The 17,741-nt window shown below is 39.3% G+C and overlaps 1 protein-coding gene across 2 annotated transcripts in view; it reads right to left on the minus strand.

Moving 5' to 3' along the window:
- GALNT10 (polypeptide N-acetylgalactosaminyltransferase 10) overlaps nucleotides 1–17,741 on the minus strand; it is a 63,312-nt gene that overhangs the window by 10,511 nt on the left and 35,060 nt on the right. For both annotated transcript variants that reach the window (XR_007243856.1, XM_048488672.1), the window contains exons 8-10: nucleotides 7,001–7,108; nucleotides 4,163–4,384; nucleotides 3,005–3,121 (exon numbers count right to left, since the gene is read on the minus strand). Coding sequence is in view for 1 of the 2 variants with exons in the window: in XM_048488672.1 (XP_048344629.1) it covers nucleotides 3,005–3,121; nucleotides 4,163–4,384; nucleotides 7,001–7,108 (447 nt within the window). In the remaining variant the exon portion in view is untranslated. The remainder of the gene's footprint in view (nucleotides 1–3,004; nucleotides 3,122–4,162; nucleotides 4,385–7,000; nucleotides 7,109–17,741) is intronic.

Below are 17,741 nucleotides of genomic sequence, written 5' to 3' on the forward strand. Positions count from 1 at the left end.
CCTGGGGTGGTAAAAGCAGAAGATCACATAGATGGGAAGGAAAGATGAATAGTTTGTCAGAGATCAAAAAATAGAAGGGCAGAAGTACAATGGCTGTCTTGGAAAAGATACTTCCAAGGAACACAGAATATAAGAAAGTGATTTGTTTTATTGAGCAAAGAGTTTTAGGAGAAAGAGAAGAGGCAAAAACAAATGTTTAATTTGACATTATCATTTCCTATTCACAATGCAAATGACAGTCTGAAACAACAGGTGGGATTAGTACTGGACAAATATTAGCTAAATAATTCAAGAGAATGAAAATCTAGCAGTAAACCTTGTTGGGAAGGTAGGGTATAAATTAATCAGTCAATCAACCAACAAATAATGGAACTCTAAAGTAACCAGTTTTAAAACTATGTAATGTTCTTTCTGATATTGTAATTTTAAGATCCAATGTGTTAGAGTTAATATAGTTTATAGGTAGGTGTACTTTCTTTTTTTCTTTTTCTATATTTTCTGTTCTTGAATCAGATTTGAGAAAATTAATAAAAATATTTTAAAAATGGAACTCAGAGCTCTGCAAACAGTTCTGTAATATGTGGCTGTTAGAGTTCCACAAGCGTACATTTACATGGAGGGCAGCAGGGAGATCGCGGTTCAATTAAAGTAGTGCCACACTGGTTCAGTAATGAGAAGACTTCACAATCCAGCACATTAAGGATGGAAGTAACTGCTTCACACTGCTACTGTAAGCATTAATAAAAACAAAGGAAATTGGGCTCTTGTTATGGAAGAATTAAGAACCCCCCCCCCGCCCCCAGCAGCAACTTCAACACCCATATTCAGTTCAATAAACAGCCCACCGTATAATTGCAAATGAAACTTTCTGACACAGCCATGGCTTATTTTGGGGCTGTTTCTCAAGGTAAATTGGTTTAATTTTCAGTTTTCAGTCATTCAAATTGATATACAACAGCCCTTCATTTTATCAAGTGATCCATGAACAGAAAGTACTTTCAACACATATAGTGTTTACCAGACCTTCTTTCCCCTGCAATGTTCAAATAAATATTTTCAGATTCTATGTTACAACAAAGCTGTCACTTTTGCCACCTCTTGCAACAAGAATACAGAAATATCTGATTTGCTAATTTCATTTTTTTACTGCATTTGCTGGGGCATTAATCATGTCCCAAGCAATAAAAATGGTTATGGAATGTGATGACATATTCATTAATATAATTTCCTGTCACTAGTTCTAAAAGATGTTTTGAAAAAGAATGTGGGCATTCAAACATTAATTCTTCTCAGTGGATGGAGAATATCCTCGACTTGACTGCTCAGCCCATCCACTTCCAGAAGCAGGACCAAAAGACATCCGCTGCCCTAGTTCTAGGACTTGCAGTAGTGAATATGAAAACTTAAACAAAATCGAGGAGAAAAAACAGACAAGACAGCATAGAAAACAGCAAGTGGACTTGAAAAAGACCTCTCATCCAAGAGCTTGTTAAATTATATCCCATAAGCTATATATATTTTAATAAGACCCCAACAATTTTTTTAGTTCTACAAGCCACCCCCACCCCCAACGTCCTACCACCACCAATAACCTTCTCTTGCAATTTTATTAAATTTATATTAAAAACAGCTTTTCAGTATATAAACAAGGGGTAACCCTGGTTGTCATCACAACAAAAAACTAACCTCTAACTCCTTCACAATATAATTCCATTTTTCCTTCAAAAAGCTCAATTTAATTGAATATGGGAACCAGTATAGAAAGCTACCTCTTAAGAAATGAATTAGTCTGCCATCACAGACTGGTGTAATGTTTACATAAAAAAAAACCTCTTCTGGAACAAGGCCTGTGGCTTGAAGCTTCTAAGAGGACTCTTATGGATTCCAAAGACAGCTCAGTGAGTGCCTTCATTACAAACAAGCCGTGTCAGGATGCAAATTCATAGATTGTAGAGAGCTTTACAAGAGATGCTGCACTCAGGAATCCTCTGACCTGCTTGTGTTTACATAGGAGAACAACACATTGGGGTTTCAGGTTTTGGTATCTCAATGGCTTGTAAGACCGCCTTGTAAGAAGCATAGGAATCTAGTGATTCCTGTGTTGATGGTGCTATAAGATCTTCACTATTTGCAGAAGATTTTGAAGATTTGCATATATGATCTGTAGGTGCTCTGAGGATGATGAGGATTTTGGAATGTTAGCCTAGTTTCTTTAGTGAGACCCAGGTAACATATTGAAACCAGTTTAAAACTGAGATTCGGGGCACTTGCATCTCTGAGAAGAATCACAGGTTAGGTACAAATTACTCTTATGAAGTTTAAAAGCTTCAGTGAAGGGCTGTAATAACTTCTGCCTTTCTCTGTTCATCTTTTTTACTGTCCTTGGGATGAATGTTGAGGATGAGGAGACATATATGACATCCTCTGGACACCAGCCATCAAGAGATCATGTCATATGCCTTTTGACACTCTAAAGTCGTTAAGTCTTTTCATGACCAGGATGACGATTCTGGTGTTTAAATTTCCTTCTCCCTTGTATGACGTCTGGCTCTGACCGGGCCTGCCCCAATGTTAAGTGACCCAGATGTATTTTTTTCATGCAGACTAAGTCAAGTGAGACTTAGCACAGAATTCTTTGAATAACTGTAAAGATGGTGTCATCATCCTTCCTCCACTCCTCACTTCATCTGATCAAATGGGGTTTCATAATCACATTGCCTGTCCTGAGTAGGACAACAGAACACCTTCAAAGCCTTGAAAGGAAGTCCATTAGAGGCAAAAGAGTGGGTTGAATACTGTTTATGGTTAGTGTCTTTTATTGTGACTACAGCACCCTAAATCTATTAGAATACTTCAGCAGTTTCTACTTTGCAACCCCCCTAAAAATTTTGTTTATACAATCCTCCACCTAAGCAATCCAAGATTGAGCTTGTTAAATTAAATTAAATTTAATTAAAATTAATTAAACAATTAATTAGACAACTAAAAAAATAACCCCATATACCTGTACATTGTTCCAGGCTGCTTCTCCTCTACCTTTCACACAGGTTTCAATTCTTAGTGGTGAACCCAGGGCTCCATGTTTTGTATCTGCACAGAGACCAGTCCCTACATTATGGATCTGCAAGAGTAAGTCAATGATTAGTTCTACAAGTATCACTCTGTGCTTACTGGAAGCCATTAATAGAAAAGTACTTAAATTTTCTCTCCAACTGGTATTAAAACAAAATCCACTATAAGAGTGACAAGTTTTTAAAAAAGGACACAAGGCTCCGTAACTGAGAAGTCAAAAGAGGAATCCAAAGCAATAAAAAAAATTCAGTCAGTATATTCAAAATAAATCTGGCCTGATAATCATTTAATAAGCAGATGTATGAAGCTGGTGTCCCTGGCTGGCTTCAAAATAATATATATTTTTAAGTTGGTCAAAACTTTGGTTTTATTATCTATTCCTTCCTACCCTACTGCCAGGATTCCCCTATCAAAGTCTCAAGTTGTACGCACGATGAGTTTTCTGTACATGGATTTCTACAGTTTAATTGAACTTAACATTAGTTGGTTCTGAAACAAAGTCCAAGCCACTTTTCAATAGGAGATATAAACAAAACCTAAATAAATGGTCCAAAATCTTGCAAAAAGATGTCCTCATTGGGATAACTGTTTGTTCTCTGCTTTTAATTTCCAGGCTATGGCTGTTCAGATTTTTCACATTTAGGTGCCAAAAATCTTCACTTGCTAAAGTCTTTATGACTGTCAGTCATGAGAAGTTTGCAACTGACTCCACACCTCTTTCCCCCTTCCAAACTAAACAAGAATTTTACTGCTGAAGTTATGAGAGTTGCTGTCTTTCTGAAATATAGCATCTTATTCTTTTCCCCTTCTCTTCATCAAAAATGGTACTAAAAACTGTGATATTACAAACTGGAATTTCTAGTTCTATCCGAAATAAAAGTACAGACACACTTGGTCAATTCCAGCAAGCAGTCCTGTACAACCAAGAACACACAAAGCTACATGCATAACAATGTGCTGCCTACACTCAGGGATGGAATCAGCTGGTACTGGGAATCCTGTTGTTAGATCTGCAGCCACACTCCAAGGCATGGTTGGGTGGGGCTTCTTGGTTTCATCTGATATTGCTGAGTTTCCTGAATGAACCAACCTCTCCCCAGGCTGCTGCTGCAGGCTCCACTGGAGGGTAGAATTTTGGCAAATCCCAAGCAACTTCACTCATGAACCATCTGAAGCTTTTGCAGTTGAGATTATTACGAAGTTCTTTCTGAGCAGTCACATCCCCTGCAGAAAGATGTCGATATTCAGGTCTTCTTTGGTAAATATATTCTGCATATTCATCCATCCACACCTCAGCTACACGTTTCAGGTTCTACGCAGGTGCCAATATTTTTGCAAGGAATAAGTGAAAAGAAAGCATATTAATGAGCAGAAGTTGAACTAGACAGATAAGAGAATCTCAGAAAGATTCTCACACAATTACTGCATGTGAAGTTGCTGTGTCAGTGGTACAGTGTGACTGGTCAATTCCACACAGCATAATAATAATGGGTTACATGCGTTATTTTTGAATCCGGGTCTGTTTTATTCTGTTTTTGTCCTTCGCAAGGATGCCTGTTTTCTGCAAAGGAAATAAACAATTTTCTTTCTGCCCCTTTGAATGAACCAGCTTTTTTTTACAAGGCAAACATGAAGGTGTGAACATCTAATTTTTCCTGCATTCTGATTGGCTGTTCCACTACCACAGTCTCCCTTCTGCCTGCTTCCAGCCTCTGCTTAGGGAACACTTCCAATTGGTAGAGAATCTACAGAAACCCCAGGAGCCCAAGCAGGACCTCTCTTTCCCATTGCTCCAGCGTGGAAAAAAAGTTTTGGGCTTTGAAGCCATGACACATGTAAACATGAAGTATGCAATCTGCCGCCTTTAATGTTGTGATATACAAAATAATAAAATCTGTCCCAAAAGGGAGCAAAGTGACACGTCAGATCCACATTCAAAGGTGTGCATCTCCCAAGCTTCGTGCTCTGAGCACCCATTTGGGTTAAATGATGTGCAGTCACTGCTGAGGGGAGAAAACGTGTTTTGTGGATGTTTCTGAAATGGCGGACTATCACACCAGTTGGTAGCTCAGCAGAAACGAAACTGACATGATGTAAGGCAGAAGAATGGGTGGTGGGCTGGAAAAAAATAAAGCAATTTGGTGCCCATGCCATTCCCACAGGAGCGGGTTCAATCCGGGATTTTTCAAAAAGATTGTGATTTTGGCACTTCTTGAAAAACCTGGGTTGAAGGAAATATCAAGTGTCAATCCCACTTTGGAGAAGGGACCCATGCAAAGCTCTTGCCCAAACCCAGGACATTTCCCTTTGTCAACCCAGTATATTTGTACCATGTGAAATTGACCAGTGTTAGAAGTAAGTTATATGTTTAAAAATCAAGTTTCTACTATTATAGTCCCAGGATCCAATTTCTTGTACTTGACAAGGCAACCCACAGATATATACTTCCACAGTGCCTACTAGACCACTTGACCAGCCACTTTCCAGAAGGCAGGCAGGCAGAATGCTGTCCTGTTCAGTTCCCTTTTAATAGTTATAGAGCCTAGAACAGAATACCGTATATATTCGCGTATAAGCTGAGTTTTTCAGTCCTATTTTAAGGCTGAAAAATGCCCCCTCGGCTTATACACGAGTCACTGCTTACCAGCCGGCTCTTCAGGCCTCTGCCGAGGCTGGGGGCATGGCAGAGACGACCTCCCTGCTGCTGCAAAAGCCGCTTGTTGCTGCCCTCCTCTGAGGGTGATGGTGAACCCTGGCTGGCTGGGCTTCCTCAAATCCCGGGAGGCAGAGGGAGCTCCTTATTTGGGCAGTGACTCCCCCTGATGCCACTGCCCAAATAAGGAGCTCCCTCCACCTCTGGGCTGGGTTTGAGGAAGCCCAGCCTGCTGGGAGGTGGAGGGAGCTCCTTATTTGGGTAATGACATCAGGGGGAGTCACTGCCCAAATAAGGAGCTCCCTCTGCCTCCCGGCTTCCCACCTTTGGCTTATACGCGAATCAATATGTTTTCCCAGGTTTGGGTAGTAAAATTTGGTGCCTCAGCTTATACACGAGTCGGCTTATGCATGAGTATATACAGTAGATAATATAGTTTACCTATGATGGGGAAAGTGGTCATGATGTGTGCCTAATGTAGATACTTTAAAAACAACAGTAAGCAGTTTTTGCTTCTTCATGTCTTGTGCTGTCCCATATTGAGAAGGTTAACTAGCTGCCCTAGGTCAAAATACGCATGACAGAAACTCTGCAGATACATTTGCCAAATTGTAGCATCTGCCTCTTAATGTCCCCAAACCCAGAACTTAAAAGGCTGAATTCAGCCAGGCTATCAGTAACAGAAATTGCCAACAAAGAATATAGTTTAATATAGTTTATATTGGAGCCTGACCATTTAATTGGTCAAGGGCAACTGTGGGGGAAAGGATAGCATAACTCTTTTGTTGTGTCTTCCTTTTCCCACCAGAGGGAGCACATATCCATTTAAAAACACCCACTTTTGGAAGCCAAATAAAACACTTGTTTTTACTTGAATTTTACTAACATTGGGAGGGCACATTATTTTCATCAGCAGTAACTATACAGTTATGCTGGCAATTATCCTTCAAACTGGCAACTTCAGCTTTTAGATGTAGAAGTAAATACTGTAGGTTAAGATGTACGTGTGTTTATTGGGAACTTCATGGCTTTGTAACTGGCCAACACTGGCTGATTTAAGTTCAAATGCCCAGCCAATTATACAAAATGTAATCTGATTATCTTATTGTGCCTTTACCGAGGGGTGGGTTAAATACAGGAGCAGACTAGCTGTGTTAACAGGTAATTTATTTTGGCACAATGCAAGCTAAAGAAAAATATGACTTTTTTTCTAGAAAACTTTGTTCCCTGGATTTTGTGAAGATGCAAAGAAAGCATAATATGAAGAGCTGTTACCCTCGCCAGGCTGACTCCTGTTGGCACCTTATAAGGGACATATTTTCTGTAGATATGGCCTACTCGGGAGCAAGGAATATCTTCCATGCGACCCCCACACATCCAAACCTATGACGAAGTAGAAAAAAGTACAAATCAGTTTCCTTAAAAAGAATAAAATCAATGACTTTCAAGTTATACACAATAAGTTAGTGAGGTACCAAGTTTTATGTTTAACATAAATACATTCAAATCTTATCTGTATTGCTAAATCTGGCTGTTCACTTTCCCAGCTATCTGTATCTGATATTGTCCAAACACTATGACAGTCATAACAGTACTGTAAAATTCTATACCAAGAACAAATAACCTAACATGTCATTTGGAAAACAAAGAATCAAAACCAGGGCACAGATCTGCCGTAGGTGACTTTTATTTAGAAAATATGTGCTGACAAGTTGTAGTTAACTTATAGCAACTCAAAGGGTTTTTTGATGTAAGCATTATTAAGAGGTGGTTTACCATTGGCCACCTCTACATACCAACCCTGGACTTCCGTGGGTAGTGTCCCATCCAAGTACTGACCAGGACCGACTCTACTTAGCTTTCTAGATCTGACGAGACAGGGTTAAAGCATACTATCCAGGCTAACATTAAAGATTAATGCCTGCCTGCTTTGACTACCATGAACATAACTGCTTCCATGCACAGCTAGGATAAAACAAATCTAAAGAGCAATTAAGGGTACATAACAGGATTTTTAGATTAACTATTAACTGAAAATTTTCCAGTGTGACACAAATGAGCGTTTCTGTCTCACGATATAGTGTAGACCTGCAATTAGCTATAGTTCATAAAAAATTTAAATCCCTGTTTTGTATCAAAAATTGAGTGTCAACTGATTACTTGAAGAATTATGGCTCAATTAATGTTCCAGCTACTGCAAGGGACACTGAACCTATGCCAACATTCTTTAAGAACTTTCTTTCATGCTAGATTATATATAGATACATATTTTTGCCAGTTTCAGTGAGTGAAGTAGTGTACTGTTGAATGCAGGCATTCCAGTGGGCTTAAACATGACTTCAAGTGTTTCTGCCAGTAAATAATGTACTTAGTCTGTTTTAAAGTATCACAAGCATTTATAAACACATTGGCTCCTGAATGACTTAAAGATTGTCTGGCAATGTTCGCTATGATAAAATAGTTTAATGTTCCAACAAAGGTTTCATTAAGGCTATTTTTGGTCAGCTGCCACTACAGTCCCACCAGCTTCAGATTTCCTGCTTTTATTCTACACACGAATCTTAACAGTGAATTGACCTTCATCTGCTTGATGCACATAGGGGCAAAAAATCCAAACTTCACATACACGCTACAGGGGTCAGTGCTATCAGTCACAGACCAGGAAAGGGATTTGGGCGTTTTAGTTGATAGTTCCATGGGAATGTCAACTCAATGCATGGCAGCTGTGAAAAAGGCAAACTCTATGCTGGGGATAATTAGGAAAGGAATTGAGAATAAAACTGCAAAGATTGTCATGCCCTTATATAAAGCAGTGCTGTGACCGCACTTGGAGTACTGTGTTCAGTTCTGGTCGCCACATCTCAAAAAGGATATTGAAGAGATAGAAAAAGTGCAGAGAAGGGCAACGAGGATGATTGAGGGACTGGAGCACCTTCCTTATGAGGAGAGACTGCAGCGTTTGGGACTCTTTAGTTTGGAGAGGAGACGGCTGAGGGGGGATATGATTGAAGTCTATAAAATTATGCATGGGGTAGAAAATGTTGACAGAGATAAATGTTTCTCTCTTTCTCACAATACTAGAACCAGGGGGCATTCATTGAAAATGCTGGGGGGAAGAATTAGGACTAATAAAAGGAAACACTTCTTCACGCAACGTGTGATTGGTGTTTGGAATATGCTGCCACAGGAGGTGGTGATGGCCACTAACCTAGATAACTTTAAGAGGGGCTTGGACAGATTTATGGAGAAGTCGATTATGGTTACCAATCTTGATCCTCTTTGATCTGAGATTGCAAATGCCTTAACAGTCCAGGTGCTCGGGAGCAACAGCCGCAGAAGGCCATTGCTTTCACATCCTACATGTGAGCTCCCACAGGCACCTGGTGGGCCACTGCGAGTAGCAGAGAGCTGGACTAGATGGACTCTGGTCTGATCCAGCTTGTTCTTATGTTCTTATGCTTTTTCAATATAAATTTAGCCATTATGGTTAGCAGTGTTGAAGCATTTGCTCCTGACTTACAGTACTTTCCCCTGTGGGTTTATCAGTTCCATCAAGATACTTATTTTCAACAGCTGTCACACTATTACTGTAAGTAGGAGATGTTTAAGTAAAAAAATACCATGTGTGATAATTTTTTTCAATGATACAGTAGTTACTACTGTGACTGGGCAGATTCTGCAGAAAATCTGTCTGTTTATATTAATCTGCAGACACTCTTCTTTTAGATGTTGCTAGCACAAGACTATTTTATGCTTGATATAATCCAATAGGTGTTGATTTGTATACCACCTTTTTTCCAAGGAGTTTGGTATGCTGAATGCAAACTCTTACCATTTTACCTTTTACAACACTGTGAGCAAATTTAAGGTGAAAGAGTGTCTGGTCTGAACTCAAATTATCTTTGGGGCAATGTAGTGATTTGAGCCAAATCAGGAAAAGAGAAAAAACTGAGGCCCCTTCTGCACATGCAGAATAATGAACTTTCAATCCACTTTCACAATTGTTTGCAAGTAGATTTTGCTATTTCACCCTGTAAAATCCAGCTGCAAAGTGCACTGAAAGTGGATTGAAAGTGCATTATTCTGCATGTGTGGAAAGGGTCTGACAGTTGACAAGGCTGATCTTTATATTTTCAGTGTCCTGAACTACTTGGGCGAATACTTGTCCAATATTAACCCAATAACCTGATCTTTTATGCCAGTTTGGTAAATTGTTGATGTACAGTAGCTCATTCAATAGTATTTGCATGGAGGTACAATTTCTTACTCCCTTGCTCCTACTTAATTTGTAAAATAGTAACTACTTTATCTACCAATTGAAAACAACCTATAAGTAAAAAACGGGGGGGGGGGGGGGGGTGGCGACAAGTCAAGGATGACTTATGGTGACCTTGTTTAGCTTCCAAGATCTGATTAGATCAGACTAGTTTAGGGGAAGTAGTACATTTAAGAATGTACAAGTGTACTACAAGTGTACTACAAGTTACTTATCTTCGTGTACTACAAGTTACTTACCGCCCTTCGGGGATCGGGCGGTATATAAATCAAATAAACAAATAAATAAATAAATTCTTTCTACAGAGATGGTTGAAACAATAGTAAGCAGAATTATTCATATTCTAGATCAATAGTTTCCTTCCTCATAATTCAATTTAGGTTTAAACAGCTTTTCAAAATTAAAAAAAAGGTCTAGTAAGAGAATGTCTACCACAAGAGTTCATTCAGATGTTGGTAACAAGATTAGTTCAGAAAGGCACAATGTATGAAGACAGGGACACCACCAGTAACAGAAGCAAAAAACCTATCATGTAACAATAAGCTCTGATTTGAGGAATAAGGGAATGGAATTAAATAAAGTTCACCCACAGCAAGAAAATACACAACATACTTTTTCTGACCAAACATATCAACCATTTCCTTATGATTGTGAAAAAGAACCACACCACACTCACATTCAGAACAAAATTAAAATAAATGAAAAATGTATACTTTTCTACTTAACACCTCACACACCATGATACCCAATTTTCTCCTGTCCACTAGTATCCTCACTTCCTGTGCCTGCAAAAGAAGTTAAAAGCGCAGGCATGGCAAGAACTGAAAAGACTCAAGCCCTAGTAACTTGGTCATGCCTGGCCACAAGTGCAGAGGGATAATTACAGTAGTCTGTTGCAGCAAAAATAAATGGGAAATGTTGTGGTGACCTGGAGAGTAACAAAAGTTTATTCCGCTATATTACTGTTTCAATGGAATGCATTAAATCTTTGAGTCTATCCTCACTATGCTGTCATTTTGAACAGGAATATGGGGAAAAAATAGCCAGTATCTGTGTATGTAGATGCTGACTATAACAGACAGGAGGCTGGTTCTGGTGGGTTTTCCGGGCTGTCCAACCCCTGAAGGGAAAAAGAGTGACTCAGCCAAGCTGATGAGAGTGCTGCTCCAGAATCCTATCACCTTCCAGAGGGAAGATGGAATATTGGAGGGAAGTGAAGGAGGAACGGGGTTGAGATCTGCCTCAGGGAGACAGCAGAGACAGCTCAGGTCTGGCTCAGGGAAAAGAGTGAAAGGTAGCTCTACCAGATAGTGTGGCAGAGCAGTTCAGCTCTGTCTCTGGTAGAGAAGAAAGTGCTCGACTGGTTGGTCTCTGGTGATGAGCAGACCTTGTACAATTTAGTCTGACTCTGAGCAAAGGGCAGGTTGGTATGAGTGGAATCCTGTGTGTGAGAGAGGATCCAACCTAGTGGCTAGTCAATAGAAGTCTGATTGTGCCTGAAAGCATTATAGAAAAGTTGAACTATTCTCTGAAGTTACAACCAATTTAAATGTTTATTCTCAGGTCATGTTTCTCCTTTGTCTATCAGGAAAACTGGGCTGCTGATCTTTATTGGTTATGTACTAATCCTGCCTCAGTGATCTCAGTAACCTCTTTGTGAACCACAAAACTTATCTCATGGCTGCAAATCCTATACACTTATTACCTTCTGGAAACTAACAGGAAGGACTGCAGTTTAAAATGAACCTAGATATCCCAAAATTATAGAGGCTGTGTGAGTCCCCTCAGTTGGTAGAAAAGGCCTGCTGGAGTTAAGTTGTTTAGTTTACTGTACTGTACTCTACTGGAACAGTCTTTGCAAATCTCTTGGAACTTTAAGCAAACATCTCACCACTAAACAATCATTGACTAAAGGGAGTGTGATGTCTGCATAGGATAATAATTTGCTGTCTGCCTGGATTCAAAATGGTAGCTTCTTCAACAGCAAATGTAAACACCATAAAGGATGCCTACTGAGAAAATCCTTACCTAATTCACAAACCAGCTACAGGACAAAATGCTGGATGTAACACTTGTGTCTGCTGTCAGGGAATATCCCCAGCAGCAGATGCCAACCTGAAACCAGGTGTGGAGAGGAGAATAATTTTATTTACATTACATTTATATTATTTATACTCCACCTACTCACTGGCTCTCAATGTGAATTACACACTGTGACTCAATACAATAGATGAATAGGACATTCAGTAAACAATGCAAAAGGATTAGGGCTGTAGAACCAACCAGGAGTCCAAAGACAGAACTGAAGCAAAGTGGAATTTAATGCAGTTCTGCAGGGCCTATAAGACAGAGTTGTTTCACTAAGCATATGGTTGAGGAAGCAATGGTTTACCATCTGGGCCTCTCCCCCATCGGACCACCCCAGAGATCACCTCTGACCTATCTGATCCTCTGTCCCTCTAATCAGTATTGTTTACCGGTTGTGTTAGAGTCACCAGGATTTGCCTAGAATTTTATACAGTTTTAGTTGTTGATTTTATGGTATTTATTGTATTGATTAACTTTACTTGATTTTACTTGTATTAACTGTTTATGGTCAGAAATCATCCCAAGCCCAAAAGGGGAGGGACAGTATAAATAATCAATAAAATAAATTCTACACAATACAATCAATAGGATGAGACATTCAACAAACAATTCACTAGTATTGACTGAGTTAGCATATTTAGATTAAAAACAGATTTGGACTCAATGCCCTTCAAAAAGTAAGCTGCTTCTGTTCCCCAAATTCCTCCCTTCAACAGCTGCCTCAAGGCAAAGGAAGGATGATTACTCCTTTCCCCAATGGTAGAGACTGTAAGAATCAAGAAAATGGCCTCCATATACAGCACTCCATTCCGTGTGCCATTTCTGAGCACATAACAATCACCTTAGGGGCAAAGGAAAGCTCCTCTCTAAAGCAACCACTGAGGATTTCCCCAGTCTTTTTGAACAGTGAACATACATTTTGCTTTAGATACATAAAAGTTCCTTTGCAGATAAACACAAATTATTGATCTAAATACAAATAGGTAAGAGACTAACGCAGGGGTCCCCAAACTACGGCCCGGGGGCCAAATGTGGCCCCCTGAAGGCATTTATCCGGCCCGCCAGGCATGGCGTCGATGGCTCCATTCATGTGCAGTGGGGGCTCGAGGGAGAGGAGGAACCGGCCTCAACGGCTGTTGATTGCAATTACATGATGGCACCCCCAAATCTCCATGAATTTTCTGACCCAGAGTTGGAAACCTTACACGTGGCAACTCCTGCTCCGCCCTTCCCTCTCAGCTACTCCATGTGTTGCTCTCAGGCTTTCTGTTCCGCTTCACTCCCATTGGCATCAGCCAGGCTGGCGAATCGCTCGCTGGCTGCTAGGGAGGAAAGAACCCAGGGAGATACCTGATCCTGGGTTAGATGGAATGCTTCATTGGGAAAGTTCTGCTCTTTTTTTTTTTACAGGGGAAGGTATTCCACAGCCTCCCCAACAATATTTGGAGCCCACCCTGTACTTGACATACTTTGGTCACTGTTCTAAAAATAGACCATGACAGAGAGGCTGAAAGGTGAAATCAAACATTTTACAATCATTTGTGCATAGGAATTTGTTCATAGTTTTTTTTAGTCCAGCCCTCCAACAGTCTGAGGGACAGTGAACTGGCCCCCTGTTTAAAAAGTTTGGGGACCCCTGGACTAACATTACAGCATAAAAAAAACTATTGTGTAAAATCCTTAAATATCTAAATATAGTAATAACTGTAACTATTCATGTAGTAGAATGTGTTATTCTACAAACTCAGAAGACTGCCTTTAATATAGAAATTGCAAAATGACTGTTAAATGAATACTGAATATAAAAAGAACTTCTTTTTGGATCCAAATCTGCCTATTCACTGGCTTATGAACAGAATGAATTCTATGTGAGTCCATGCAGATATACGGCAAATATTGTTCCCCTTACACCTAACTAGCTCCACTCTGTGTCTTTAAAATTTTCCTCATGCATTCAGCTGATTTGTCATGAGACTATAAATCTAATTTCAAAACCAGGCTTCCTATTCATTTTCACTGCTGCTTTGATTCACTTTATTAGCAACTCCTTTGTGTAATGACAGATTTCATTACAAACTGAATAAAGGAAATTTTCAGTTCTCATTCTAAAAAGAGAAGACAGCAGAAAGGGAACATCTTATGAATTAGATTTTTTTTATAAAGTTACATATCTGAAGGAAAAAAATTAAACATCTGGAAAGAAATTCTCAAGGTGACAACCAGCAGACATATGGAATGAAATCAAAGTCAGCACTTACCACTGCATTTTGAATCAGGCTTTGGGGAATGTAATGAGCCCTCTGGGGGAGGGCGGTATATAAGATTAATAAATAAATTATTATTATTATTATTATTTTGAGGCATAGGAAATGGTTGATTCTTGGGCAGCTGCACCAGTAGGTACAACAGACTATTTCTGTCTATCCTATGAAGAACAGGGCTCAATTCCTCTCCGCATTAAATAACCTTCACTAACCAATTGAAAACTGGGCTTCTAAAAACAATACTACTTCCAGAGATATGCTCTCATTTGAAAAATCTGAACATACACAGATGACAGTAGCATAAAAATGGCCCAAGAAGAATATTATAATGTTAAAAGATCAATTCAAAGTGAAACCAACTACATCTCACAAGACTTCTCTGGGTCACTATGCATTCTATTCTTTGACATGACCATCCCTACTTCAAAACTGTATGTCCTGAACCACTGGAAACATACACCAGACAGCATGATATGTCATTTGCACCTATTATTGTTCCTTGGAAACAAAAGCAAGCACCATGGACACCACCTTTTCCAGATAAAAGTAGCAAGATGCATGTGAGTCAGATTCAGAAGCAAAGCTCCCCTCCAACAAGAAAAGTATAAATAAGCACCAACAAGAAGTATGGCTGCTGGTGGGAAGTATATTCATGTGAGAGAATAAGGAGTACAAAAGAATAACGAGAAGGAAGCAACCATGCTCAATGTCCACTAAGTCCAGAGGTTTAAATAACACACTCTGTCTCAATAATCTATTCAGACTATCTAAGGGGTCAGTTTACACATCAAGTGTCCATCTATCCATACATCCATAACTCCACAACATTAGCTAGGTCAGAAAGATGCCATTCTGTAGCTTAAGTCTAGCACATCCTTATTCATCTGATCAACATGATTCCGTGCATGACAACATAGCTCCTCTTACCTGAACAGTTCAGACTTTGGAGACAGGGAAGTCCTTCTGCTATGTATTAACAGAATTGACGTGAATAAAAAATTAAAATCCATTATTCTTGTCATTAGTTTTCTTAATGGCCCGGCAGGAATGTCCTGTCTCCTGGACCAGGTCAGCCAGTCCCCGAGGGTCAGTTCCTAACCGGGGGGGGGGGGACCTGGGAAAGATGGAATGGCAGGGCGTTGGGCTGAGCATGCATACAAGGGGGGTGGGGCCACAATTGGGGAAGCAGACTTTCAGGGATTAAGAGGGAAGATATTGAAGGAGGAAAGCGAGTGAGCCAAGGAGGATGAGAAGATGCACAGGTGCAGAAGGAGGGGAGGCAGAAGCAGAAGAATGGCGAGGAGGAAGGTATGGTAGGGACAGCTGCCTTCTCCTAAAGTCAAACTGTGGGTCAGGAGACTCAGGCTGCAGGAACACTCCCCTGACACTGGGACTCAGGATGGGTTGGACACCCGGGAAAGGGAAGGTGGGAAGAAACAAGCCCCTTCCTCAGAGGTTAAGTGGGCCACTGGCCACAACTAGTTTATTTATTTTCAATTGACAGAATGTTTCAAAGCAGACAAGAAGAAATCGGGATCAAGGCAAGATGGAACAACTTCTGAAGAAACATAGTGTAAAGATGATGTAAAATTAATAGAAAAAATATATAGATATTTGTTAATGTTTAAAACAGAAAAAGAAGTCAAAGAAATCATGATTAAATGTGCTAAGAATATTGGAAGAAATATAAAAGAGGAATGGATTAAATTACCAAAAATATTAGTACGTTCACATTGAGTATGGACCTTAAAGAATTTTTTTACAAAATGTTTCACAGGTGGTACCTTGCCCTAGTAGCTTTATCTAAAATATATAAGAATTGTTCACTGATGTGTTGGAATCCAACACATTTGTGGAGTGTAAGAGGGTACTTTCTTTCACCAATGGTGGCAATATAAGAAGGTACAAGAAGGAAATTAATTCATGAAAAAATGCAGGAAATTATGAAGATCAGATGACTCCAGAATCATATTTGTTGGGAGTAAGCAAACATGAGAAGATAAAACAAAATAACGTGTTTTTTTCTTGGTTACCACAGCAAGGCTTGTGCGAGCAAAAAGCTGGAAGCTAAAAAAAAACTACCACTATAGAAGAGTGGATAGAAAAGTTTGAAATACAGTTGAATTAGATAAATTGACCTATCTGCTGAGAGAAGACTATTTGATGAGACTTGGTCCCCTTTTGTGAACTTTATATCGGAACAGCTTAAAAAAATATAATAGCGCCAGGGTTAGAAGATCAGGAATGAAGTACTTATAGAATAGAAGACTACGAGGAATCATTTAATGAAGTAATATATTTAAGATTCGATTTGGGTAAACAGGTTAGATAAAGTGGAGAGCGGGGAAAAATACCATGTTTAGACATACACATTCAAGCATAGAGGAGGAGGTCTATGGTTATGTTATGGTGTGCCAATGCTTCTTTTCAATCTGTCTTGTACTGTTTTATATGGTTTATCTTGTGCTGGAATTCAAGTCAGGTTTTTAATGCTCACTTGCAGAATAGTGTTGAAATTGTAGTTCTTCATTTTACGTGTATACGTTTGTTTTAACAGAAGTTTGTAACAAAGTTTTTCTTTGCAATAAAAAATAAAAATAAATTATCATATTTGGCCTGGAATAAAACACATAATTTCAGGTAGATGATTGGTTTCATTTCTTGCAGTCAAGCCGTGAGAGTCCAATTTAGGATTTCAAACATAATGCGCTTGCATAGGCACTGTCATCACTCTTGGAAGGCAGTTCTTTAGAAAAGGTCCAAGTTGGGAAAGATGAGTGCTGATTTTGTGTCCCTCCTCCACACCCCCAGCACAGCATTGTATTATTACACATTTCTTCACAGACAGTTGTAGAAAAGATAAATGGAACAACTGTAAAGGAATCTCAAAGAGGAAACAAGAAACCTTCTGTATGTCTTTGTTACTCAGCTTTGGGGAGAAAAACAATGGGAAGAAAATATCATTTGCTATGATTTAATTGCCAGATGAATGCTGTTTGATGGGTCCTTACAACATTATCAAGTAGTTCAAATTTATAAACCTACTTGAGGAAAAACAAAGCACAGAATTCTAACCATTTAAACAAGAGAGGGATGCGTTGTCATTTGAAAAGACGGTATTATCCACTGTGTTCTTTGTTCACATCTGATTGATAGGACAGTGAAGTTTAAGACAGCTGGACATGAACCAACTAGAAGAGATATGCTAATTATCTCCCAGAAGAAACTCTAAATTGAACGCAAATTTATACAAATTAATTGAAAATAGTTGTTTAATTACTGTAGTTGTTTAATTAACAAATTTAATTAGTTGTTTAATTTAATACTTGTCTGAAAACACTTGGTAGACTGACTGTTGTGGGTTTTCTGGGCTGAGTGGACATGGTCT

The sequence above is a fragment of the Sphaerodactylus townsendi genome, linkage group LG03 (assembly GCF_021028975.2).
Source record: "Sphaerodactylus townsendi isolate TG3544 linkage group LG03, MPM_Stown_v2.3, whole genome shotgun sequence".
NCBI classification, from domain to species: domain Eukaryota; kingdom Metazoa; phylum Chordata; class Lepidosauria; order Squamata; family Sphaerodactylidae; genus Sphaerodactylus; species Sphaerodactylus townsendi.